Source organism: Anser brachyrhynchus (assembly GCF_964034855.1).
Source record: "Anser brachyrhynchus genome assembly, chromosome: 13".
In the NCBI taxonomy this organism is placed as follows: Eukaryota; Metazoa; Chordata; class Aves; order Anseriformes; family Anatidae; genus Anser; species Anser brachyrhynchus.
Genome location: NC_137708.1, coordinates 13,177,542 through 13,204,887, shown reverse-complemented (window position 1 = coordinate 13,204,887; position 27,346 = coordinate 13,177,542). Strand labels below are relative to the sequence as shown.

The following is a 27,346-nucleotide window of genomic DNA, read 5'->3' as shown; positions in this document are numbered from 1 at the left end:
TGCACTGTCACACTGTGCTCTGAACCTGTCCCTACAAGTGGGCAGGAGGTCTGTTGTGGGAAGATTCATCCTGCTGGTACAAAATGAAGCACCTCTAACCCCAGCAAACCTTGCAGTGGCAGATGCATTTATCGTAAGAAAAATTAAGGTGTTTCATTCTCATTACTGTTCTCCTTTTGGAATTCCTCCAGGGGAGATCAACTTTCACTTCTTCTCCCCTTATTCTGGCTGACAGAAGCTAATTACTGGATTTATCATGCCCTTTTCATCACCTACTTCTACACTTGTTCTGGCCACCTATGAGTCCCTCTGTTGAGATATTTGCAGCCCCCCAGCCTCTAAGCCAATACTAGAACTATACTCTACCAGTGTGAAAATCTCCCCAAAATTTAGATTTTGAAGTTCACAGACAGTTGCTTGGGCTTTTAAATAAGAGCAATGCTGCAGATGGCCAGCATAAGAAAGCCAGACAATTTCTTTACCAAAATGGTTCTCAAGGCACGTGTGATAAAAATCACACTCTCCTTTTGAAGAGAAAAAGAAGATAAATGTTTCCTATGTGGTTGGATTAGTGAGTGCTGAGCACCGAGGTGGCCCACAGATACCACAGTCCTCAGATTTATTTTTACAGGACAGTATGGTCAAGTCTGGCTTTTCTCTTAACAACAAGAGTACTGGTGTCAATCAATTATCTCACCTGCTGCTGCCTCTGTTTGCTGTCAGAACAATACAAGGCTTTTGCATAAGTGGTATGTGTATGCCAAATGACCTGGGGAAATGTATTTTTCCTCCATTGTTACTATAAAGAATTCTTTACAAAACATGTGTGCACAGGCATGCACGCACACACAGAGTACACGATCCATCCCAAGGACTGAAAGCCGTATCTCCCTCCTCTGTCCCACCCCAAGGAGGCTGGCAGATCTCCAACATCTGGTCCTAATGGCTGTGCTCACGAACAAATGCCTTTCCACCTCTATTTAATTAGTGATAGAGGCACCAGCTCTGTGTTTAAAGCTTCTCCTTCAGGTGAATGATGTCTCGTGGTATGGCTGGCAGAGCCTGGCTGCTTCAGGCTGGTAGCATGAAAAACTAAACCTAAGAGAAGCACCTGCTTAAGTGAGCGCTGAGGGGCTATGAAGTGTGTGCTTATTTGTGGGAATGCCAGGAGAGGACTTCTTGCAGCTGTATTTATCCATCTGTCCAACTAAGGCATTTCAGCCTTTCGCTAGGGCTGCCTGCCTTCTGGTATTTTATTTTCCTATGTTATTTTCTCTACTGGGGTGGAGGGATATTGGGATATTGAGACACTGAGCTGCCAGTTCATACCAGGCAACCCATGGAAAAGGCAGTTCAGCGGGATGGATGGGGCTCCTCCAGATCCTGTGCTGGTCCATGCAGCTGCTGCCCCAGAGCCTGTGTAAGACCATGGCTGCATCCTGCAGGGGCAAACTTACCCTTGTCGAGCTGTAAAACTGTGCAGTCTACAGCAACCATTTGTCCTACGGTTTGTATTAATCCCCTTCCTCACTGATGGATGACCTCCACAATAATAACACGTGCAGAAGCAATTACATGAGATTCTGTGAATCTGAACAAGTTAAAACCCGTTGATAACACCATGTATTTCAGTGGTATGCCATGTTTTTTGCTCATAACTGCACCAAGCTCACCCCAGATCTCACAGTGGTTACTGAAAGCTTTTGCTGATAATGAACAAATACTATGATAGGAACCTATGTGATTAGTGTGTGAATTATTACCTCAGACATGTCAGCCATCAAATCTCTTATTTCCAAAGATTTGTGTAACGGAAGCTAGAGTATTCATTTTGCACAGTTGATGATATATGGCTGTCTCAACTAGTGTTGTGCAGAATAAAATAATTTGAGTATCAATTAAAATGGACTGAGGTAGCAAGAAGAGATATGTCTTCATGAAAGGATTTTTCACGGTTATAGATTGACAAGGTTGGAGAATGACTGCATTATCCTAATAGCTTCTGTTTTCATTAATGTCTCAATGAAAACATTTCTTTACAATTATAAAACATGACTGCAGATCTTAAACGCTGAAATGTGGGCTTTTTATCAAAACACATTCTGCCGTGGCTACAACCGATGCTGCATCACTCTGGGATTTCAATGGAACCCAACGGCAGATAAACTGTTTACATTAAAGACTCTATCAAAGTTATTTTGCACCTAGTTTCATCCTAATCCATCTGATTTTTCTATAGCTTTGACAAGATGACCTCTCTCACTGTGTGTGCAGTATTGATGTCATTACTGAAGAGCTGTTCTTCAGCCTTTCTGCTGATAACAAAGTAAATGGAAATGTAGAGAAACCTTAGGGAGGTAAACAGCTTGTTCAGGATCCAGATAAAAAATGGGATAAATGACAACAGGAAAGGATATCTATTGTTACAATTTAAAGTGATATGGTGACCTCTTTCAAAGTGTTACATGATGAAAGCATCATGCATCTTTGCATTTCGTAGATTTAAAAAAAATGAACTTGAGTAAAAGCTTTGAAAGTTCAGAATGCATTAGAAGAATTCAAAGCTCAGGCTATGGCTGATCACCTTTTTGGATGGAGCTACAAAGGCAAACGTTTTGTCGGCAATTACCTAATAGTAACCTAGAAGAAAGTAATATGTTTGTGTAAAATACAGAAGATAGGCCAAGGCCATGGATTATATGTATGTCTTGTGTTTATATGGTTATCAGAGAAGTGCACATAAGATGGCAATCATTAAGTGAAGAAGGAAAAAAAAATGTATAAAAGAAAAACATCTCATTGATTTGTTCTGCCAAAAATACTATATACATGAAATACTGAAAATAATGGAGCAGGTCTGTAACTAGTATCAAAGTTTCTTTGGTTAAAAAATACACAGATTGCTAGCAATGTGCTTTAAATTAAGTACACATTTCAAAGGTTAACAGGCCTATTCCTTAGGCAGAAGAACAAAGAGGAGCTGGTTAAAGAAAATTGGGTACACCACAGCTACTTAAAATATTGTATCCAGGCACAACTCATTTGGAGCTCAAAGCTAATTTGAGTTATACAGAGGTGCTTTAAAGAACAAAAATATTAACCTGTGTTTTATCCAAGCTCTTTTACCTGCATCAAGCTACTAATTAAAAATCTTCAGTATTCTTTCTAATTTCTGATTTATATTTTTTAACAGAATAATAAAGCCATCTAAAAGCACTTCCTTTCCTTACAGAAGAGCATTAAGAGCATCTCTGAAATGCCTAGTCACCTAATTACACGTCTAAAAACTAAGAACATGTCTGTCATCTGCCTTGACTCTATCTGTCGTGGCCAATCTAAAAATATTTTGCAACAGGACCTCTGAATGCAATATGGATGTATATGCCAATGTTCTTTTCTGTGCCAATACTACAAGAGTTTAAAACACAGGCAATGCTTGGATGTAACAATACCTCTCAAATAATACATTAAACAGATGTGTACCTGGTATTATAAATACGTGACACAAAAATCCATTGGGTTGGTCAGTGTGCATATTAAAAACCATTCAAGTAGGTCAAACTGTGGATAACTTGAAACTTTAAAGACAGCAATTTTAATAAAACTGTCAATACAATTTTCTTTGTAAAAACATTTGAGACTGATTATGCTGCTTATATTGAAAAAGAAATGCGAGGTCTATATCTTCAGATCTTTTATTGAACTGTGAGCACAGCATCAATAACTGCTTCTCAGCTGTAAATGAAAATTGATTCCAGATCTAACCTGTCGTTTTCTGTGTGTCTTTAATCCCAAATCACCCACAATGAAAGACATAAGAATCAGCATTTTGTCTAAGGGACAAAGCATGTGTCATGTGGCCAGCTCCAAAGTGTCTACACTGAAGATGCTGTGGGATGTGTTTACACATGTTAGATATAGGTGATAACTGCTGTCTCTCGAAGTGAGGCCCAGAAAATGATGACTGGAGTTTGCAACTGGGGTGGAGTAACTTGCAGCTTGCCTCATGATCTATAGCAATGATCAATATGGTCCAAAGATTTACAGATCTGAAGTCAGAAGGGACCTGCAACGATCATCTCGTTGGGCCTCCAGCGTGTCACAGCCCGAAGAACTTCACTCAACAACTTCTACATCAAGCCTACAACTGCCAGAGCATGCAGTAAGGAAGCCTAAAAGGAGAGGGAAACCACAAGGTTTCCTTGCAATTTGCAGCAGTTTGGCACTAGTAATTTGGATTTCCAGTCACCTCTCACTTGCTGGAGCCTCTTAAGCCCTCTGGGATGAAATTACAGAGTGCAGCCTCCTTTCAAGAATCTTTTTCTTGGTGATATGCTGCTAGGCCATCATAATGCACACTTAGCCTCTTTCTGGCTGAATCAAGAAGTCGTAACACTCATATTAAGAAGGGTTCTCTGGATCATGTTTATAGCTCTTAGGAACCACTTCCAGTTATTCAAAATCCTGGTTGAAAAGGTAATGTTAAAAAGTGGACAGTGTGTTCAGTAACAGCCCTGCTAATAATATCTACAGACTAAATACCTTCCACTGACTTCAAACTGATAGCTCTCAATTTATCCAGAAATCAGCCTCAGCCTCCTAATTACATGACTGACCAGAGCAATCGTGTTGGGTTTCTCCTCAGCAGTGACTGAAAGAGCATGAGGTTCATGGGCCCCTAAATACAGATCAGAAATACATGTGCTCATTCGCAGGAGTGAAAAAATACAACAGGAGATTTTGGTTTCTTGCAGACAAGCTTCTAACAATCTAGCACCATGACAAATGGACTACTGGTAGTCTGAGAAGACAGGCAGATAGATCAAATCCTCTCCACGCACTATAGACATCCACTGAAAGTCGGGATGGAGGTGCATTTATGGGTCAGTGTCACTACTGCTCCTCTCTTGTAAAGATCGAAGGGTCCCTAGCAATTCCCAAAGGACAAATACAGGCCTGGGTCCTAGGACTTCCTCCTGACTGTTGCTCTCAAAGAATTTCAGCTTCCTTGAAATAAGAGTAAAGAGGTCAAGATAAAAAATATGGTTTTGACATATTGCTTTTTTATTAATAAAAATGAGTAAATGCTAGCTCATGCTTCACATTGGCTGTAAGCCTATAGCAAAAAAAAAAATAATTCAGAAAGATTGCAATGAAAATCCTTCTTTATAGCAATGTTGTATAAACTGTTAGAAGGGTTTTGAGCCGAGAGTTTTAATCTTTTCTTTCCCTGTCAGAATGCACACATGTATACAGCTGAATTACAATTGTCATTTGCGTGCAAAATCTTTATGTTAACAAAAATATATATTTATAAATTTGGATCCTACAGCTGAACATTCAACATCACGTAACTCGTATATTGTAATCGCCTTGACCTGTCCCTCGTGAATGAATATTTCACATATTTTGGGGACGTAATATTTGCAGTCAATAACCGTTCCAGTTACTTTGTTGATGTTTATGTGCCTTACTGGTGTGCCAGATCAACCTTTATTTCCATATCCAGTCCCCTCTCTTCTTTTCAAAGAGACATGGCAGAAGCTGCTAAGTGTGAAGGCATGGCCAGGGTAATGCTTGAGTGATGCAGCAGAGCCAATCTGCTCAGCTTTTCAAGGCCTTACTCTGGGATGCGGTGTGTGACAAGAATCTAAAGGATAGACACATATACTCATGCTTTTGGGAAACCTAAAAAGCTATGGGATTCTTTCCGGTAATGTAAATAACACTGTCTTTATCTTCTATTCATGAGGCACCTAAAAGAGAAGCAACCACACATTTGTGGGGGTACAGAGGAAGGGTGAAGGTTTCCCTTATGTGCTGGACATTTAAGAAATATGATCAGCATGCGTACTGTCCAGACAGTTCATTTATTTTTTACGTGATAGGATGCGTTCATGTTTTGAATCCCTAAATATACAGACCATAAGCTGTTTCTTTAGAAGATATTTGGGAGATCTTAGCAGACTCGAATCAATTCTAATCACTTAGAGTGACATGAAACTTGCACTGCCAAAAGGAAAAATATGTTCTACATACTATAAAATTTAGAGAAACTCCATGAACGTTCCTTATTGTGGTCTCTTGCCTGTCTGCAGCTTATGCTGCCAGTGGTATTACTGGAAAGTCTCACAGAGTTTTGGTGCAGTCTGAGGCTTCCTACAGCTCAGGCACATCACAGAGCAGCTCACACTGCAGCCTCTGAACTGGGGGCAATGTGACACTGCTCCCCAGCATGAGCCTGCCTTTGGGTAAAAGGCATGCATGTACCATACAACAGCAGTAATACTTTGAGAGCTACCAACACGACACCGTGCGGTGCAGATGTAACTGTGGCCTTCCTGCATGGGACTGACATCAGAGACTACACCTATTCAAGTCAGTGTAAAGTGTGTAAATCTGGAGCAATTTTACCGAAATCAATGGAAAATTACTACAGTAAGAAGACAAAAGTAACTCCTGCCTGATAACATATTACCATTTCTAAATGTTGGGCATCTCAGTATCACAATGCCATCTGACGGGAGTATATAGGCAAATTTCCAATAGATCAAGAAACCTACTAGTTTCATAAGCCAACGTGTTTGCACAATAGCGCATTGCATAAGTACTGGCTTTTGATCCTTTGGCTTCAGACGAGGGTGCCAGTCTGTCTTGGTGCAAAAAGTACTGGCTTGTATGACTAAGGGATCAACTTACACCAGAAGGTAAATCTTTCCTGGCATGACCCTAAAGGATGGATTAGGTGGGTTAAAGGAGAACATTCAGATGGTTTAAAAATAAATAAGAAAGAAAGATCCACTTATAAATAACATTTCCCAGCTGAACAGACTATGATGATCTTATGCTGTTATAGTATTACTTTTCTTGATCTTATGCTGTTATAGTATTACTTTTCTCTTTACTGCAGAAGTTTACATATTTAAGCCTATTCCGTATATAAAGTAACATGAAGGATGAATTTAACCCTAAGTCTCAATTTTTTTTCTGATAAGAATGTTGAGAATATGAATTTCACCAGCCTTATTTCCCAGCATTACCCATAAATATTTATAAAGCGGGAAGGATAAAGAATGACATCAGACAGTTTTCTGAAAATGATTCTTCATTAACGTCCCAAGTAAGGCAGAGAGACTTTCAGTATTGATTTACAACTACACACTGAAGATTTTACCTCTCACAAATGGGAATCTCTGAGTTACTGGCTATGGGCTCCCATCCCTTTACTCACTGACTGGAACAAAACTTACAGATCCAACTTCATGGGTGCAATCCTACAAAAGAATTGCAAAGTGCAGAACAACGCTGCAGTTATGATAGTGGTCTGATGTGGTTATTTTATACCCGCTTCCAAACAAGTCATCAATTTCAGAAATTGTGCGGGAAACAAGTGGAAGCCGTTCCACAGTTAATTAGGTACGATGGAAGATAGAAACTCAGAGCACGTTAACTATTCCCAGATGATGCCATACATGTTCTTTTAGTCCAAGGCTAGCCATGTTTTGGCTTAGTTTAATCCATTTCACTAGGTTAATTTAGCAAAACTGACAAAACATATTCTTGTTTAAGAAAAAAGTTTCTCCACCCTAAGACAGACTTAGGAATAACTGTAAAAGATTCAGAAGTTGTTTTACATGCAGGTAAGATCTAAAATAATGGATTCTGCAGCACCCCAAAATGTTTTTGCACACAAACACATTCAACATGCACTTAGATATATTTTACCTGTTCATTGTCATCTTCATCACTGCTGAGTTTCAGATCATCCTCAAGCATTCTGAAAAAAAAGTAGAGGACAAAACAGAATTACACTTAGTGAATTAAAGTTATATACAATGGGCCAAATCTAGCCTTCACCAAAGTCAGAGGCAAATCTGCCTTTCAATTCAACAACAGCGGGATCAGACCTGTGATAAGGTCTGTGATGAATACTCTGTGTATGTATGTTATTAGTTCTTCTGAGATGCTACATAAGAACAAATGACTTTCAAACTCATCCATCATAAAGTTTAGTAGCCAGTTCCTCCTTCATGTCCTCTGTTATTTGCACATTATCTCACAGTGATTAGTCCACAGACAACTATGTGTATTTCTAAATCAGAAGGGGGAAAGGAAATTCAGCTCTGAGACTGCTAAAAGCTGAGAAATCCTCTGTGTTTCATTCTTGGTCTAGGGTATTACTGATCTTTCTAGAGGCCTGCACCAATCCCACCTTACCAAACTGAGAGTGCTGAATGAGGAAAATCAAGAAGAGGAGCTTCTCTGAGGTCTGATGGGACATCGCAGTTGTTAGTATCTGAAGGCAGAGCAAAGTAGGAATCTGCTAATTCATATTCTTTTTTTCCTTTTTTTTTTTTTTTATTCCTACAGGGAAATCTCATGTTACTGCTCCTTGCCCTTGTTTAAAGGGAAAGGAAACTCCTAACAGATTTGGCTGTCCCAAAGTCTCCTTCCTTTCCCTTGACAGAAGGAAGAGTTCAATAATGCATGCTACTATGTTAACATTCATCTTATACATTTATTTATTTATTTAAATGCAAGATTTGGGTATGTTGAAACATACCAGGTAAGAAGCCATATTATTTGTTGTTACAACTTTGCAGGAAAGGTCTCTGCTTTCAAGGTCTGTCTACCAAGAGAGACACGACTAACAGCCACCATATACTTTCCCCTACAGCTTCCCCCATAGCCACACTTATATCTGGTGGTCCTCCTCAGAGCTGATATTCCTTTGGACACACTTCTACCTCACACCCATCTTTTCACCTTGACAAATTCTTTTCTCACGGATGACATATGAATGAATCAGCACATCTCACCCAGATCTGCTGTGCCAGCCACTGAAAGTGCTGAGCTTCTTTTCTCCCAGGCTGATCTCCTTTACCCACTGCAGGAGACCAGCAAATTGCAATTACTGTTTCCTTGCTGCTTTGATGGAGACTGAAGTCTATGATTTTTTATTGTAGCAATCAATGGATGTTCTGTTAGGAAGTTTTTCTGTTGTTGTTTGAAGACTGCCAGTAAATCATGGAAGCCTCCTGGCATATGGAATTTTTAAAGAGGGGACAATAATCCCAATGGGGAAATATCTGAAGGTTCGAAGCCCTGCTGGTGCTCTTTTAAAAAGAGAAAGTGCAAGGAGATCTTTAAACCAGTTTGTAAGTCATCTGTCTTTCAGTGACCTCTGTTGTCGGGCAGCTCCGTGGTTACACAGTATCTGGACACATAACTACCAGTCATTAACCTCTTGATAAATGGTAGATGCCTCCCTGTAATATGTGAACCCGTAAAAGTGAGACTGTAGCATTGATAAAGAATCTTCTAAAAGTAAGAATTCTTCGGGAAATATTAATCTTTAGAGGCCTGGATTTTGGTGATGAACGGGAACTTTTTATGCTGTTTATCTAGCAGACACACTCATTTGTTTCCCCAGCGTCATTACTTGCCGTGCCGTTCTCAACACGCCGCCCTACCTCGATCTATCCGCAGCCCCAGATTGTTATCTGCGAGTCTCATTACACACCAGAAGGACAATACCCCCAGGAAACTGAGACCAACTTAATACAGGACTATATCATTCTGACTCTTATTCGTTCCTACACTCCCAGTTTTAAACCTACATCTCACTTTAATGTGTAAATTATCTACTGCTTTAAAGCCGCACTGCTAGATAATGTGCTCTATTATTATTTTTTAATGCAGATCTAAGAGGACATAATGCAAAGGATCGTTTCATGAATGAAGCCCAAAAGGTGTTTTTTTTTTCCCTCTTTCCAGCTATAAGATTTTTTTTTCCCCTTTGTTACATGTTAAGTTCCTTTTTGACATATTCTGGCTGAAATAAACCAGAAAGGACAAAAGAAATTCCACATTAGATAGATGGAAAGAACAAAGAAAAAAATAAAAAAGATAAATGAGTACACTTACTAAACTAACCAAACAGTCATCTGAAATGGCTGATTAATAACTGTCCTTATACAGCCTACGCTGCAGATACTTTCCAACAAGTACAGTAAGCACAAGACATGTTTATTGAATATTGAAAAATATAAAATGGATATAAAACATGATTAGTAGGCAGGACAACTGTTAGAGTTGGTTTCAGATAAACTAAATTTGCAGGATTTATGAATTCCCTTCAAGGGACTAATGGATGTTTAGATGACTAGAGAGAGGAAAAAAATCGGTTTTTGGTATTTCTTTAGCAGTTTCAAGCTTATCACTTGGAGTATATAATTCTTCTTAGCCAGTTCCGCTAAATGAAGAATATGTCATCTCATTCAGTTACAAAACTCAAAGGTTAAACAACTAAACCACACAGCTTCTAAAATGCATCACACTCTTCTGGCAGATGGAATAATTAAAGAGAAACCAAGTGTGGTATCAACAACAAATAGATGGTAGGGAGTGAAGTGAGGGGATAAATTAAAAAAACACAGTATCTGCAAATGAAAGTGGGATGCTGAAGAGTTCAAATAACCTGCTCCCAGAGCAGGCTAGACGAGGTAATATTTTACAGAAAGTAGAGGTCTAGATGGTCTTCCACAATTTTAAACCGTGCTAAATATTCTGAAGACATGGGTCATAGTAGCTTGTACCATTTAATGTTTCTATTAACTCTCATTTATAAGCAAGTAGCATCTGATCACACTCAAAGCCCAGAAAGGGCTTTTTAAGACTGTCAGCAACCTTAATCCAAGGTGACTATTTCACTGTCACACCTACAGAGGTAACCCACTTCAGCTTCAAAGCACTGAGCCAGAAGTGCTCTGTATCTATAACTCTCTCAAACACTATCTGGATGGTTTGAACACGAAATTAGGCTCTCTTGAGTGAGAGATTCCTGTAAATACACGTTATCTATTCTGCTCTATGTACCTGTTAACCTCAGAAGACACGCAGACTGGAGATTACAGTGTATATTTGTTATTAAGATCAGGCCAGCCATTAATAAAGGCCAATTTGGTGGATATGTTAAAGTTACAACGAATATCATCAATGAGGGCAATTCAAAGAGAAAACTAACTGTATCAAAAAGCCATCTCCAGAGGTGTTATGAATTCATTTTAATTCCTATTCTTCTCTGACCCAGCTGACATTATTATTGAATATACATGTACTTGTTTGTCTTTTCATCCATAGCTAATGCAAAACACCACTTTAGGGAAAGAGTGGGATTAAGTAGGATTTTTGATTTCATTATTAGAGCAATGCCATTTACTCTATCAGTTGAAGTTGTGTCAGCATATTTATTATAATCTACAATTTTCAGAGGTTTGTAATTTGAAATGTGAAATTACTGCAAAGCAGAAACATTGTGACAAAGCAACACATTTATCTGTATTGTAAGTAGGGGCAATCTCATTGACTGACTACAATACCCACTTCCTCCAGGGATGAACAAGCTCCCAAAGCAGATTGTTCTTACATTACAAATTTAACTAGACAAATGTATGAATGAGGGCTTTATTATGATGTCTTCTGTAAAAGTCTTACCAGATATTGTAACAATAAAATATTTTTTTAGCAGACTTCAACTTGCAAGGGACATCAGAATAAAATGAGATGAACTGAAATCAAAATAAGCTATTTTTAGATCTGTTTACGATGATTTTGGCATAGCAAGCTAAATTTTTATCTTCTCTCTTTGACTCTACACATGTTGTCCAAAAGTATAATTCAAAAAAATATGCTGGATAACAGTTTAAAAGTTTATTAATCTGAAACCCCTCTGTGGCTGTTCTATTAACAGACAATATTAAAAGGTTATGCAAGTCCCAGCACGGGTTCTGCTTCTCAGCAGGCAAGACTTTGTTTTACACTTTTTTTCTTGTTCATTTTCAACATGAATGAGTCATGGAGTCCCTCTAGCCACTCCACACAGTTCTTACAACATGAGTTACTGGGTTACAATATAAGTCTAGACACCCTTTTTGAACTGCTCAAAGAAGTCATGAATAATAGTGAGACACCAAAGCTGCAGAGCAGGATGACCTAGGATTTAATGGGACATTTGGGGTCACCCAATTGGGCTTTCCCACCCATCCGTCCAGGGAGGAGCAAAAGCAGCAGAACCCCAAACTCAGCTCTGGGGTCTGGGCTGTAACTTTCTGGGGTGCCACCAAGTTAAGCTGCACACACACTGAAACCGTGTGTGACAGGCACTTGGAGCCAACCCTACTGCTGAGTTCAGCAGGTGTTTTGTGCACACCACATTTGTTGGTTTGGGATCCTGTGAATAAGTAAGTCAAGATTTGACTGGAGATGTGAAATATTCTCCTCCCTGAAAAAGCACCATCACAGTAGACTTTAATTTCAGGTACTTTTATAGAGCATTATAACTTCTTAAAGGAGTACATTCACAGCTCAACATCCTTTCATTGGTTTCAGGTATAACTTATTTAAATGCTTTTTTCAAGTGAATAAGGTCCGTATTGCCAGCAAGCTTCTGAGAACACTATGCATTTCTTCCTGCTCTGCTTGTGTAGGGCCGTGCTGGGAGAACACTGTGTTTATAAGATGCTGTAGGTTTCGTGAGACAGCTTCATCAGGGAAGAAGAGGTGCTTGAAATGCAGCCTAAATATAGGATATCCAGGTTCTGCACTTCTAATTTGCTCTCAGATCAGTTCACCACTGTGCTGGAGCTCTACTTGTGTGTAAAAAAGCCTTGTGGGAATGGAAAGGATGGAGGAAAGGGAAGAGGGGGTTGCAAGCAGACAGTGAAGGGAATACTGGGCAATTCCCTAATCCTGAGCTGCCCAGAAAATTAACTTGCTCATGTCAAATGACATTTGTACAAAATGCATATCACGTCTGGATCGTACCACAACAAACACAAGCGTTGCTTCTACAAGAAGGAGGACCAGCAATGATGTCAGACAGACGGACATGCCATTCTTTTCTTGCTGGGTTTCTCTCTGGTAAAATGGGAATACATATTTAAGATTCTTGCTTTTCAAAATACTCAGCTTTTATTTTGTAAATCTGGAATACTGTCCTTGCAACCTCAACAGGTAAACCATGCTTCTGTCCCATTAGTGGAGGATGTACCACTTAACTTTATCTGACAAGAAAAGGCAAGGATGAAACAAAGCCTAATGACACAAGAGACACGGCAAAGCTCTGATCAGGAGAAGCAGTGGTAGGTGCAGGAAGCATACAAATGACATTGGGAGCTCTCCAAGGAAAGAAGTTCCCTCTTGCTTCAGCCTTCCGCTGATAAAAATGGACACTAAAATGAAGGTTTGTATGACTCAGATTGGAGATGCATGTGCTACAACTAGTTATACTGTTCAATATTAAAAAGAGAGTGTAGACTGTTATTGCAAATTTCACTTGTGATACTTAATAAGACTCAAATCCAGAAAAGGCAGGAATCAAATACACATCTTTGAGGTGAAAAAAGTAGCGCTTTACCAACCTGAGCTACAAAGCCCTTGTTAAACTTGTTTGCTGCAATACTTATGGGGCGGGAACACTGTCCTTGCAAATAGTGACTGGCACTGACGTGCAACCTTTTCTACCCCTGAACTTTCATGGAAATAAGGCCATCAGATCAACACAAGCTATGCCAGTTTACCCTCTGGACATACACTGCACTTGTTTTTCATTTTCCTAGTGCGTTTCTCTGTAGTATATAGGACTTCTCTGAGAGTGGTAACTCAAAAGGTATCATGCAAATGACAAACTGTATAATGGAATTCAGATGTATTTCTAGAATGTGTTGCACACACTGGAGCGCAATTTTATCATTCATCAAGGGGGAGGAAGGGGAACTACATGTGTGAAAACATCTAACACTAGATTTCCCCCGAGAAGTTCATAATACAGTGGACAAAGAACCTGGGGAAATGAAAATAAATGGTAGAGTAATACCAAAGGAAAAAAGAAGATCTTTTGTTTTAAAATATTCCATCTATAAATCTTGAAACCTGATATTCATTCTTTTGCTGAAATGTGCAAGTCATCTTTAAAATATTTCCTCTGAGATAGTATAAGAGTTATGGTAAAAGAAAATCTCAGAAGATTAAATGGAATTTACAAGCACCATTTACCTTAATATTCAGGGCCACTTGTCCAGTGATTTTATATATACTTAAATGTAGTTTATTAATTTTTCCTTCTCCTTATCCAGCATTCTCCTTCATTACATTCTGGTCAATGACAAGCTCAGTGTGGAGAGCTCTTACTCACAGGTGTAACTTCTACTCATCTGAGTAGCTTCAGTGGCCTGATTAGAACCAATTTGCTTGAAGAATAGATCAAGTCCTCAGCCTCTGGCCTGAAATTGCCTCCCTTTAGAAAGAACTGAAGTCATCTTTCGTGTCTCAACCGCCAAAAAGCCTATGAGCGATAGAGGTACCTGGTCTCTTCCCTCCCACAGGAGAAGGCACACATTAGCCTCATAACACGGTCAGCCTCCCTCTGGTCCAGCTGATGGAGAAAGATGTCTCGCTAAGAAACACTCCATTTTGTGTTGTCACACTCAGTCTGCCTTAGTGTTTCTGGCACCATATCAGTAATTAGTGTAATTACAGCTGGTGAGAGAAAAGTAACCCCCGTGGTTATCTATTAGGTACCTCAGAATCAGGGAGTACACTTCATTACTCACCTCTCCATATCATCTCTTAATTTCAAAAGGATTAAGCAAAATGAATTCTTTCAGCAGAAGAATTTCTTTATCTAGCCATCCATTAATCTCCATGCATAAAAAGCTCTTAAAGGCAACTAAAATATTAAGTTGCTACTAAGTGCATTGCAACAACTGCTCTGTTGACAGGCATTTTGCTTTTCATTAAAGCCAAGACAAGAACTTTGGGAGGAGGGAGAAACCTGCTGCCAAATTTGATCTGTACGTTAACATAGATGGAGATCAGTATGTTTAGCATGAATAATGTTGTAGCATACCCAATACTTTCCTGACTCGCACCCTTACTGAGGTCCATTCTATTGGAAGTTTTCTTTGGGAACAGAATTGGAGCAGAATAGTTGAATAGCATGATTAGTTTAAAAAGTCAAGAAAAGCAGTATCTTTTTGTTTCAAGCAGGTGTGTTGATATTCTTGTCTTTAAGCCTTCTGTCTAGAAAAGTGCAATCTCTATTACATTGTGTCTCCCTCACTGTGCAATGACTCCTCGGTATCACATGCTCCCATTTGGCAAGGCCTCAGAAGGATGTATCACGAAGAAAAAAGGGAAAAAAAAGGAGAAAGAAGAGACAAGAACAAAGAAAAGCATAGCTCCACGAACAATACAGGGGAGGACTAATTACAGTTTCTAAAAACTCCTGTGTAAAACTTGTACTCTTTTTGAAGTTTTTGAAGAATAAAATGAGGACCCCCACCTTTTCAAGTGTGCCATATTCTGCTAGCGCACACAAAGCTTCTCCTATTTTCCTTCTGCACAAGCACAACAGCAGATACAATTTCAGGTTCTGCTATTTACCAAGAAGAATATATAGTCCAAGAGCCATTTCTGTGATACATACTCATTTCCAATACATTCCGCATGAAAAACACCTGCTTACTGCAACCATATTTGATTAAAACTGTCTCCTAGCCAGAGCACCAGTATTTCCTCTGGTAAACAAGCCTTCAGCTGGCATATTTACACACAAAGACTTTGGGAACTTAGCACACAGTTAAACAATGATTGATAATTCCATAGCAACTTGAAAAGGTGACTTTAAAAAATCATACCAGAAAATGTATTAAAAAGAGTTGTTCACCAGGGAACAAATAACATAAGACTGGTTCGTCTATCCAATGCTCTACAGTGCATATAGAAGGACATTAATTTAATTCACTGATTATATTCTTTTATCTTTTATTTTATTCCATTTTTAATCTGGTAGCAAAGTGAGTCCTTCAAGGAGCTGTTTGATGAGCTGTCAGTACCAACATGACATTCACAAATCTTTCTGTGTGCACTGTTTTCCACTTACATTGACTAATCTTGTATCTGAAGAGTAGAGTCCTTTTGTTTCTGCAGATTGGAAATGAGTTGTGTCTGGAAATCTTAAGCTTCAATAACCTGGTCTGGAGTGGAAGCAGCTATTGTGTTCATTAAAACCTCTATATTGATGCATTTTTTTGCAGCTCTGAACTCTACTTAAACACATAAAATCGTTTCTGCTGCTTGAACTATCTGCCTCTAATTCCAAAATGCTGTCTGCAGAGTTCAGTGTCATGGAGAGAGACTGCAATTTGGTGTCAGTGATAAGAATGACAGCGAGCCCTCAAGGCGCTTTACAGCGGGAGTACGGACTGAGATGAACTCTGTCCCTCTCCAACACGGGTACTAGGACTGTGTGGAACTGGAGAGCAGGGTGATGAGGAGGGGAAATTCACCCAGTGCCTGCTATAGGGCACAGCTCATCCACAGCTCTAGTCCGTTCCAACCTGTGAGCTCCAGTGGCAGCCACAGCCTGTCCACACCAGCTGTATGGGATGTTGGGGCCAGTATCTGCCCATCCCGCAGCCCATTTGCAGTAGCTGCTGAGGCCAACGGGTGTCCTACGCCTCCAATACACAGCACAATGTGCACAAGGGGACCTCTCCTTCTTTCTCACTGCTCTGGCACTGTCCTGCAGCAGGACCTTGGGAGGATGGGGGTGGCTTTGCAGTCTTCCTCCACGAGTTAACTTCATCTACCCTTTAGGTATAAGGGTGGATCTGAAATCCAAAAGAGATGCAAAGAATGCTCTGAGTGAGCAAATCAAAGCAGCTGCCTGGACCTTGGGTGCTGAGTACAAGGTGTCAAGTAAATAAACAAAACAGGACAATTTATCCCCAGTTCTCAAATCATTTCCCTACTTTGAACTCTTTTAGCCATAACAAGGCCCAAAAACCTCTTGACTAAAATTAACATGAGAGCTATTTCCCTCCAGTCTCCTTTCCTTAACAAGCTCTTTGAACAGTGTTCATAGCCAATATATGTTTATACCCTGAAACCAAACACGGCTCTGCAAAAGGGCACTGCTTAGTTAATGTTTCTCAATGCAGACACATCACCTCCTGTGTTTTTTCCTTTTTTTCCCTCAGTTTTCCTAACTTACGTATGCATAGAAGGGAAAAACTATTTTCTGTCAAGTATTAGGCCCAACAGAGTTTTCCAGTTCTAACATGGATGCCATTAGGTTCATGCCTTGGTTAAGCAGACAGGGACAAAATGAACTAAGCATGAACAGAGAAAGAAAATCCATTAAAAACAGTAGTAAAAAAGTGGAAAAGAGAGAAGGCAGAGATGAAGGACTCAGAGGAAGAAAATGCTAGACTAACTAAATAAAAAAATCTCTTACTGTGCGTTTGTAGGATATACACTTGTGCCCGCCTTGCTGTGGAGGATGAATAGAAGGGATAGGAAAGGAGTAGATACATGGTCTCATCTGAATACAAAGCAGATTTTCCTCTATTAGAAACACCATTTTTAACTGACCATTGCCATTACTGACCATTGGAACACTGAAATTATAGTGCTTCCTAATTTGAAGAAGCTTACAAACTCCTAAAAGGAACTCAAGAAAGCCTCTAAAGCTCAGACACTGCTCATCTACTCATCTCTTTAGAGAAAGGATAAAGAATATTTGGCAAGGAGCAAGCTGAAGGCAAAACCTGCCAACTTCTTTCACAACACTGGCCTCTAAAAAAGCAGTAGTGTGAACAATGTGCTTCTATTTTAAATAGTTCAGTGTGAGTGGACCCTAACTAATCAAATGAGTGGAAGAATGCCAGCAAAGACTCTGACCCCAAGGATTCAGAAACCTCTCAACCTGAGATCCCTGTCAATTTGTCCTCATGAATGAATTGTTGTGGGTGAGTGTCCTGTAACTCAATAAAGGGGTCTGGCTGTTTCATTTCAGTGCAAATGAACAACAGCTTCATAAAACTGGAGAGTATTTCTTTGGTTGTTCAAGAGGAAGACTCAAGGTGTTTAATAAAGCCTTGTAAAGGGAGGACTTCCAGTGGCTGATACTGAGAAGGCAATGCAAGGCAGCCACGCCATGGCTTTCGGTGATGTGTTAGGCTATGGAGAATGGGAGTTTTGGTTTGGAAACAGTGTTTGTTCACACGGAGAAAAGAGGAACTTGTCACATGACAGATTTTTCTAGAATGCTTCAAGCTGAGCACTTGACTTAAAGAGAGATTTTCAGGGGTGTGCATTACCAAAGCAGGATTCCAAGAGGGCATGAAGTCCTGTGTGCTGGCATGCTGATGGTGCAGGATGAATAAAGAGCAGGGGTCAGGCATGGAGAAGATGAGCAAGTGCCCAGGGCTTATTATGAGTGCATGAGAGAACTGCCTGGGGTTTTCAATGCTGCAAACTCATTACAGCTTTATAAATATACTGCTGGACTCTGCCTGGTACACAAGGATGTTCAGGGCTCATCAATCAGCAAAAAAATCCCCATAGAAAGCAAAGATAAGATGATCTTGAGGAAGATGAGTTTTATTTTCACTGCATTAAATTTCTGATCAGTTTTGAAAGCCAATTCTACTGTAGCTGCAAAATCGCACATCCCGAAGTCACAACACCTACCCCATAGATTGAGTACAAACTTTGCAAACAGAAATGAATCTTCAGTAAGACAGTTTACATTTATCCTTAAATGAACATCCTGTGGATCAATCTAAAAATGTATAAATGGAGTGAACCTAGCATGTACTAAAAGTAATACAAACAGAAGAGATAAATGAAAAAAATACGTAAATGATTTCTGAATCGGGATGATTTATAAGGCACTGAATATGCATGATAGAAATCAAGTACCAGGCACAGTTCTGAAAACACTGACTCATGCAAGTAATCCTTGCTCCTGCAAGCATTATTTTTCAGGCTCAGATCCAAACACAATGCCTGACACTGTTTGCTCTGATAATCACTCTAAGATAAACAGATATGAATAACTGCAAATACTTCCAAGCATTTCCTTTCACTTATAATGTAAAAAGAAAAATTAGAGGATAAAATGAAAATGTATGTTTCCACTTCCAGGTTTCATACATCATTAATTCTGTAAAAATATATCAGTCTTCATGCTGATACTTTCTCTTTGCTTGGCAAGCTTGAAGAACGCAATATGCTTGATAACCTGATTGAAAATTTGATCCTATTGTTTAACAAAATGAGGATTGTTTCATAAGGGGCTCCACCATGTCTGTGCACATTTTCCCCTAAGTAACAGCGTAAGACTTGTATTTCCCCAGACAGTTGAACATTTATGTTGATGTACTTGGCTGCAGACCCAATCTTGCACTGGCTATAATACAGGAGAATTTTCCCCAGCATTTTGAATTACAGCACTGAAATAATTTAACAGGGCCTTCTGTGCATGTTAAACAAGTTTCCTGATATAGTTAGCTCTTACTGAAAGTTTGTTTACCCTATAAATTATACCACATGCTTAAACCACACTTTGGTCTGAAATCTACAGAGGTTATTATTATTATTATTTTTTTTTTCAGTATCGTTGCAAATAGCGTAACTTTGGAAAACCTAGCGTTTACCCACATTCACACACACCCCACATACAAATATTCTCTGTTCTTCATATTCCCCAGGAAACCCAGGTTACTTTTGAACTATCTGCTAGTTTGTACTTGAGGAACCCTCTCCAGTGTTAGAAGGACGAAGCTGGGAGGAACCAAGAAAAGAATATTCAGTTATTGGTTTAAAAGGGTATGGTAAAGATATCCACAGCCACTGTTTATACCTAATTACTCATAGCAAACCCTGCAAATTACTGTCATGGTATTGATCCTAGCGAGAACATGACATACATTGTCATTTCCGAGAGCAGGAGAAAGATGACCTCTTTCTAGCAAGGAGATTTAACAACTGTCTCCCAGCGTCATCACTTTATCACAAAGTTTTTAAAGAATACATTTTGGTTGATTCTCTGACAGGTAGGTAAATATTGTTTACATATTCCCAAATTAATTTAGTTATGAAATGCATGACACCATAAAAAAAACACCTTGAAAATCATAACATGGTCCTCAGTGATAAAAACATTATAGAAAAGAAAAATCCAAATATCATTATTATTATTTTTTTGGCCTCCTCTTTTGTACATTTATACTAGGCCTGGCACCCTGTTTCTTTGGCCACAAATAGACTATCCTGATGTTATTATAAGACAAATAAACAAAAGTATTAGTACATAAAATTGATAAACAGATACTAAATCTCTTCCTCTAGGAGAAAACCTAGAAGTGATGCAGACTAAATTTTACTGATAAACTCTAATAATGTCACAACATTACAGAGACAAATAATACTATAATATATCGAAATTGTCAGACTGGATCAGGCCCATGGCACATCTAAGTCTGCATCCTGTCACGGGAGACGGTTCAATGAGACAATTTGTTGGCACAGAATTTGTCCTAATATAACTGGAAGTAAATGTTGGTTCCTCATGCCCGTGGAGCACATATGTCTCCCAAATTCTTTATTCCAATCTTTTTTTCAGAATCTCTTTGAACCCTGGCTCTGCTGTTGGCAGCAACCTGAGTCCTAATTGTGCGCTGTGTAAGAACATATTTGTTTTCTTTGGCTTTCTGAATGTCATGAAATGCTTCCTTGCATTTATATTGTAAGAAAAGGAATGGGAATTTTATAGGATTTAAGTGGGTGTAGGTGCTTGAGTCCTAAAAAATTTCACTAGGATTTCAAAACTTAATTTCTGATTAGGATAGTTACAAGCAATAATACATTGTTTTTTATATACTATTATTTTTTTACTTTCTCATCTTACTTTAAGTGCTTGCTGTTGAAACTCTAAATCTTAGTGCCCATTATAATCCGAACGTATACCTTTAGCTTATGCCTGACATACAAGTTGTAAGGCCCTCCCCAGTTTTTGCTGAGTTTTGATCTTAGCTCAGTGGGAACAGGATGAGTCCCACGAAGAGGAAATTGCATGATACACCTTGCACTTGGTGCGAAAGCTGTTAATCTACAGATTAATCCAGTTGATACATATGGTTAGGTAGTTGGGTAACTATCAGGATGCAACACTACCTTTCATCTCCTAAGGTAATGCAAAAGTTATATCTCAAATCCAATTTAAATTGGTGCTCCCTTGAGCTCAAAGATAATTTCTCTCTAATCCTCTTCTGGTTGTCTACAGTGTAACCTTCAAAATCTCAGATATGACACTGTAAAAAAATGATCAAGTCATAATTTTTTTAGCACAAAACCTAGCTATTTTTCCTGGTGGCACTATGTTCCAGCTGTTATCAGATTCAAGAATTCTTCAATTGCCTTGAACTCCGCATTTATTTTACTTTTCCAGATTTTTTGCCAATGAAAATACTTCGAAAGTACTTCAGCACTGCTTGAAGAGAAAATAATCTTGTCAGTTTTATTGTGTCATATCTGAGATTATGAAGGTCATGCTAACTACAAGTCTGTTCGAATTGCTATAGGGCTGGGTGAGGTGGGCTTTTTATTTTATTTTTGGTTTTCCCCTTGCTCCTACCATGAAGTAATAGGGATTTTCCCCTTTCATTCATCTTGCCTTTTGTTGTTTTTAATCGACCACCCATCAGTGCCGAATTGCCTTGTAACTGTCTGCTGAGCTTTCATTTGACAGAGATAGCTGCTATTGTTAACACGAGCCTTCACTTCAGCCCATTTAACTTTCCTCAGTTTGACAGCTTCACAATAGCCACCTTCCATCTAAAGAAAACTGTGATTTAGTAGAAAGGGAATGTGGGACAACAGCCTGATCTGTCACTCAGTCTCCAGTGAGTTCTCCTGGCATAAAGTTCCCCCACAAAGCCAGAGGATGAAATACTACACAAAAATAAGACGGCCATGAGACATGGTCAGTTATATATTCTGGTAAAATCTAAGCAGCAATCATGCTTAAAAATACAGCCCTCTCCTCTCTGTAATACCCTGTGCTGGGCAGCAAAATAAATATTTTGATTGATTTTAAATTTCCATTTTCTACTTATATTCCAGATCAATGTTTGATGTTTTTCTTCTCTTTTATTCAGCTAGCAATTGTTCTCAAATTGACCTACAACAACTCCTAGTGGAAACAATATGTCACAAGTAAATTAAAGCTTTCATTGGGCCAGTCATTGGTCCTGCTCCACATAAGTCTACATGAAAACATGCAGAAGAACTAAGAGCCTGGATGTCTTCTCTTACTGACAATTAAAACCATAAAATTACGGCTGCCTTAGCACAGAATAGCTCCCAACTCATCCCCACACTCAGCTCTCCACTCCCAGGCAGTTTGGAAATACAGTTGTAGCTGAATCTTTTCTGTTGTGCATTTCTGCCTCGTGTTGTTGTGCATTTATGCTTAAATTTGGTTTTATAATTTGGCACAAATGACAAGTCGTAGACATCCCACTATTAGATTTGCCGGCACCACTTTTTTCTCCAGCCGCAGTTAAATAACTGTATTATTTTCTTGTCCAAAATCCTGGATCCCAGTCTGATGAACACTTTCTTGTTAAAAAATGTGTCTGGAAAATGGAATTTGATTACCATAAAACATAATTTATTTCAGTCCATCTATATTCCTATCCTTAGAGCTCTCATTAACTTCAAAAGAAGAGGAATGAGAAAACAGAGTTGGTGCAGCTGCACACTGCAAAAGGAGCCCTGCTAAAGTGACTGCCACGTCCACCTAAGTTTGAAAACCATTTTCTGGTATATAAAATAAATAAGATACTCTGCTAGGGGTGGCTGATCACCAAGCAACACACTAATAAATGTTTGTTTTGCAGATGACATTTAAAACTTCAGGTAAGGCTTTACAACTACGAAGAAAGGTGCGTTCAGAACTGGAGACAGAAAATCGGACAACAGATAAATTCCAGGAAAAAAAGCCAGGAAACAGTTACAGAGAAGCATCTACTGCCCAGTTTAAATGTGAGAGGGTACCCATGAGGCTATAACTAGGAAGAACACCAGGCCTCTCCACTGTTTCTAATTAGGGAGGACATCCTTCATTTTATAGCTCCTGTGGTCTAATTTGTAGAGAGCCATATCCCCTAAAGCTTTCTGTAAACCAAATTAAAACTCATTCCATCAAGGAGTTTTAGCAGTATATGGTCTCTGAACACAATGCATACTCATGGTCACAGAGCACTTCAGGCAGTCCGCTGGGGGCATATTCTCTTTTTGGGGGGGAGGTGGGGAGAGGGGAAGGAGGGAGTTATTCTTTTTCCTTTCTATTAGGAAACAACATATTTCTTTTTAGGAAAATAAATTATTATTTTTTTCTTAAGACCAGTGAATCTGGTTCTTTTTAAACAGTCATTCATTCATATGAAGGCACAGTACATACAGTCTCTTAACTGATTTTCCTGGTATTCTGTTACTTTTAATTGGAACATTTTTTCCTTTTTTTTTTTTTTTTTTTTTTTTAAGACACCTCAAAGCTTCAGACTGCTCAATGAACACTGCTAGCAATTTTTTTCTCTAAATGAAAAAATAGTTAGGGCTTTTGGGGAGACTTAAGATTCCATAAATGCTTTTAAAGTTTGCAGTTCTTTCTCAATCCAAAAAACGTTCATATTGTGCAGCAGTTACACAAGCATCTGGTGCTCTACTCTACTGTTTTTTAACCCAGGTCTGAACAAGCAGAGTAAATTCAATCTGTATGCCCATTCAATCCTTGGCCTCTATGCTGCCTCTATCAACAGGAGTGCCAATTAAAATTATAGCTTCTGGATTTGGACACATGTCCATTAGACCTGGACTGAGACCTTCAATTCATTTCACACAGGGCACTGAATAGCTCTGGGAGTGTAATGACTTTTGTTCACTACAATCCTGCTTTGAATTTGAACTGGTAACCTGCAGGTGAAAGGGTCCATCCTTCTATTGTTCGCGCAGCCTGTGCCAGTGAGGCACAGTTATAAGAAGAATTTGGTGTCACTCGGGCTCTGAGCTTCTTGCACACACAAAGGCATCATTTCTTGAAAAAACTTCCCTTTCCATTTCTGCGGGATGTGATGTAAACCCGCAGGTAACTACCCATGTAGCTAGAATCAACCAGTGGTGCAAACACCAAACGAGATGCTTATTTCCCTTCACATGCAAAAGGACCGAACCAAATTTCTTCCAGAGGTAAGATTTCAAGAAAGTGTTTATCCCAGCTGGTATAACTACAGACTTACATGTGAAAAACAACAAGGGCTGAGGGATCTAATGACTAAGTGGAAAACTGCAGGATAATATCAAACAAAACGTCTACAGCCCAAATATTCCACCAGGTACAGGTCAGACATTCCCACCTGGAGCAATCGCACAGCACACTTTGAATACAGGCAGGTGAGAGTTTTGCCTGTATTATGTGAGGCGATTTTGCTATAAATTCCCAACTCATTTTGACAATGGGTGGCCGAAGTGTTTCCTACTGGTTCACAACAACAGTTTCATATTAAAAGTGCCCGTAAGAAATTCGATAGGCTGCCCCCAAAACGCTGAGAGCCATTAGCCTGGAGAAGCTGATGAAAAGGGGATGCCCTGTGGCACCCACCACTGCCTGGGTGAGTTCCCAGAGCCCCCAGGAGGGCGCTGCTCACTGCTCTGCCCATTATACATCCTCCCTCCTCTCCGCTCTGTATTCTTGTCTCTTTCATTAAGGCTTTATCCACTCGTTTCAAATAAAACAAATACATTCATTGTTTAAAGGCCCATCTACATTTCCTGTGAGTTATTTTCATCATCAGTGCTCTAATAAAGTTATTTCAAAGTAAACTGGTGAGAGAGAGAGAGTTATTGTGTAACACTATGTCATGCATCTTCTCAAACCAGTTAAATCTCAGCAAGAAGTTAAAAGAAAAAAAAGGTCTATTTAAAACCAGATTAAGCACTAGCTGCTAAAGCATAATAAATGGCTCTATTTTAACTGACTGAACTGTGCACACTTAGAATACAAGGGCATATCTCATTTGGGTTTATGCAATTGTTCAGTCTACTTTCCTACCATTTCACCCATCATCAGATGAGAGAACTTGTCAGGCAAAATTATAGTTAATGATGTTTAATGGTGGCTAAGCCCGATAGACTTGTTTATTTCTTTTCTTCTTTTTTGTTGCTTTACTCTCACTGAAATAATGAAAATATTACATGAACAACTTCTATATTATTTGCAGGAAAAGCTTCCATTACCAATGCTAGGTAACATAAAGCTTTATCTGATTTATACAGCAATCTATATAAATCTACTTTTATGTTTTATTTGATTCCAGCCATTAGGCTGTGCTAGGAAGTAATTCTAAAATATATATCATAGTGGCAATTCACTGTACTATACCAAATTAATCTACATAAATCTATACCTGCGTGCAGGGAACCAGCATAGTAACATCACCAGTATGGAGGAGGAATGGATGCCAGTAATTCTACTTGTAGGCTTTCTAGGAAATCCAAGCTTTTTCTAAACCACTGAGCACAATACAAATGTCCTCCATTGAAAATTTCCTCTAAATTAACTGTATCATCATTAGCATAGCTTTTACATTTTAAATTTCAGAATATGACACTGAATATTAGGAGAGGTATTTCCTCTTTATGACTGATCTAAAGTCAGAGAACTGGAGCGTGAATGGGATGTTTGGAACAGAATATCCTTTTAAAAACCTGTATTTCTTGCTGATTTAGAGTTCCTTGTGTAGCTGTAGCGTGTGCTTTGTACAGCTGAATGAGGCCAGCTGGCAAAGTAGGAGAATATCAGTATTCTGACTGCTTTTCTTTTGTTTGAATATTACCTCAGTGGCCATACACTAAATGATGTGAACTTGATGGGTTTGACTATGACCTCAGCTAAACTGAACAATATGAAGCTGGCACATCTGTAATCTCAGGCTTGCTATTTTTCAATTTATTTTTCACCTGACTTGTATTAAGATGTGGTTCAAATTTTAAAATAAAAATAAAAAGGGCCCTTCTGCATTCCAAATCAATCAGCAAATGCTGGCATGCCAGAAGGCAGGCTTCATCTGCCTCTTCACACCACATTTGGTGGATCCCTGACTTATGAGAGCTTGATTTCTAAATGTTTATGCAGAAAGAAATGCTTTACACATCCGCTCCTTCTCAGATAGCCTACAGGGATTTCTGGCAATACTTATATTTTTTTTCCCCTGCCTTCCAGGTTTTCTCCCTGTGGACACATAAAGACATAGTGACAGCAGGAGTAGGCTCAACTCGCTGTGAGCAGCATCCGTACATATTATTGCTATTGACTCCATGAGATAAGCTGGACATCTGTCTTTACTTTTAGCAAGTTCCACAAGGATAAACACGAACATGAACGCAGGCTGCCCACGGACAGTTTACTGGTGTTCTTTTATAGCCCCATCCCATTGCTGGGCTTCTGTCACTTTTGTCTGAGCTATATTTCAATGTCGGGTCACAAGAGTTCAAAGCACAGTCAATTAATCAAATGGTTTCTATGAACATAAATGCAGTTCAATAACTGTTTCCTATTCGACATAACCAAGGAAATGAAAGGAGGAGGTTAATGTGGAGATAGCTAGGTTATGTGTGGAGCTTTAAGCAGCAACCCTTGATTAGCCATCAGCAGACCAGGCATGTTATTGGTGGAGTTATTTTAGTTATTTTATGTGAGACAAAAGAGCAAACCCAGGACATTTATAGCCTGATCCTGCTCTCAATAAAGCCAAGTTCTGCCATTGACTTATGCCTACCAGCTCAAAGACAGCAGGGAAAAAAAAAAAAAAAAAGGACAAAAATTCTCTCTTACAATGCACTGTGTTTATACTATGGAGGATATACAATACAAGTCTGTAAGGTGAAATAACTGCTCCCAAGAGAAGGAGAACTGAATATGGGACATGGCAGCTCATATGCTGAAAGGATGGGGAGAAGGTTTTACAACAGTGTAACAGGCTTTTTATCTGCTGTATCAGTGGTACAAGGTGCGGTTTATAATGCTGCTGACTCCAGCTGGTGGAAGTGGAAAAGGCCCAAATTCCTCGATCTCTGCTGCCCAAACATGACCTATCAAACGGGGTGGGAAGCAGCATGCTCTCTCTGCCAGCCACCCTTTTAAGAGAGCTTTTCTCTATCTAGCCTTTCATAAAAGTGCTGGGATTCTGCTTCATATCACCCAAGTCTGGTAATAAAAGGCCGAAACAAGCCCTCAGACCAGCATGAGAATTCTTTCCCCCCCACCGCCTTTTTTTTTTTTTTTTGATGGGATTAAAAAGAAAATAAATGCGTTTCTAACCACTGAAGACAGCTAGCTTTGGAGGGCTTAAATGGGAAAAGCTAGTTTAGATTGAGCCAATTTGGGGTATTGCCACACATGTCAAATAACACTTCACTTGACAAATGGTCCCTAAGA

General features: G+C 39.2%; 1 protein-coding gene across 14 annotated transcripts in view; it reads right to left on the bottom strand.

The window, feature by feature from the left end:
* The window catches only part of AFF2 (ALF transcription elongation factor 2), a 366,650-nt gene that overhangs the window by 90,193 nt on the left and 249,111 nt on the right, over positions 1-27,346 (bottom strand). For all 14 annotated transcript variants that reach the window (XM_080553964.1, XM_080553958.1, XM_080553963.1 and 11 more), the window contains one exon: positions 7,726-7,777. In XM_080553964.1, the coding sequence (XP_080410090.1) occupies positions 7,726-7,777 (52 nt within the window). The remainder of the gene's footprint in view (positions 1-7,725; positions 7,778-27,346) is intronic.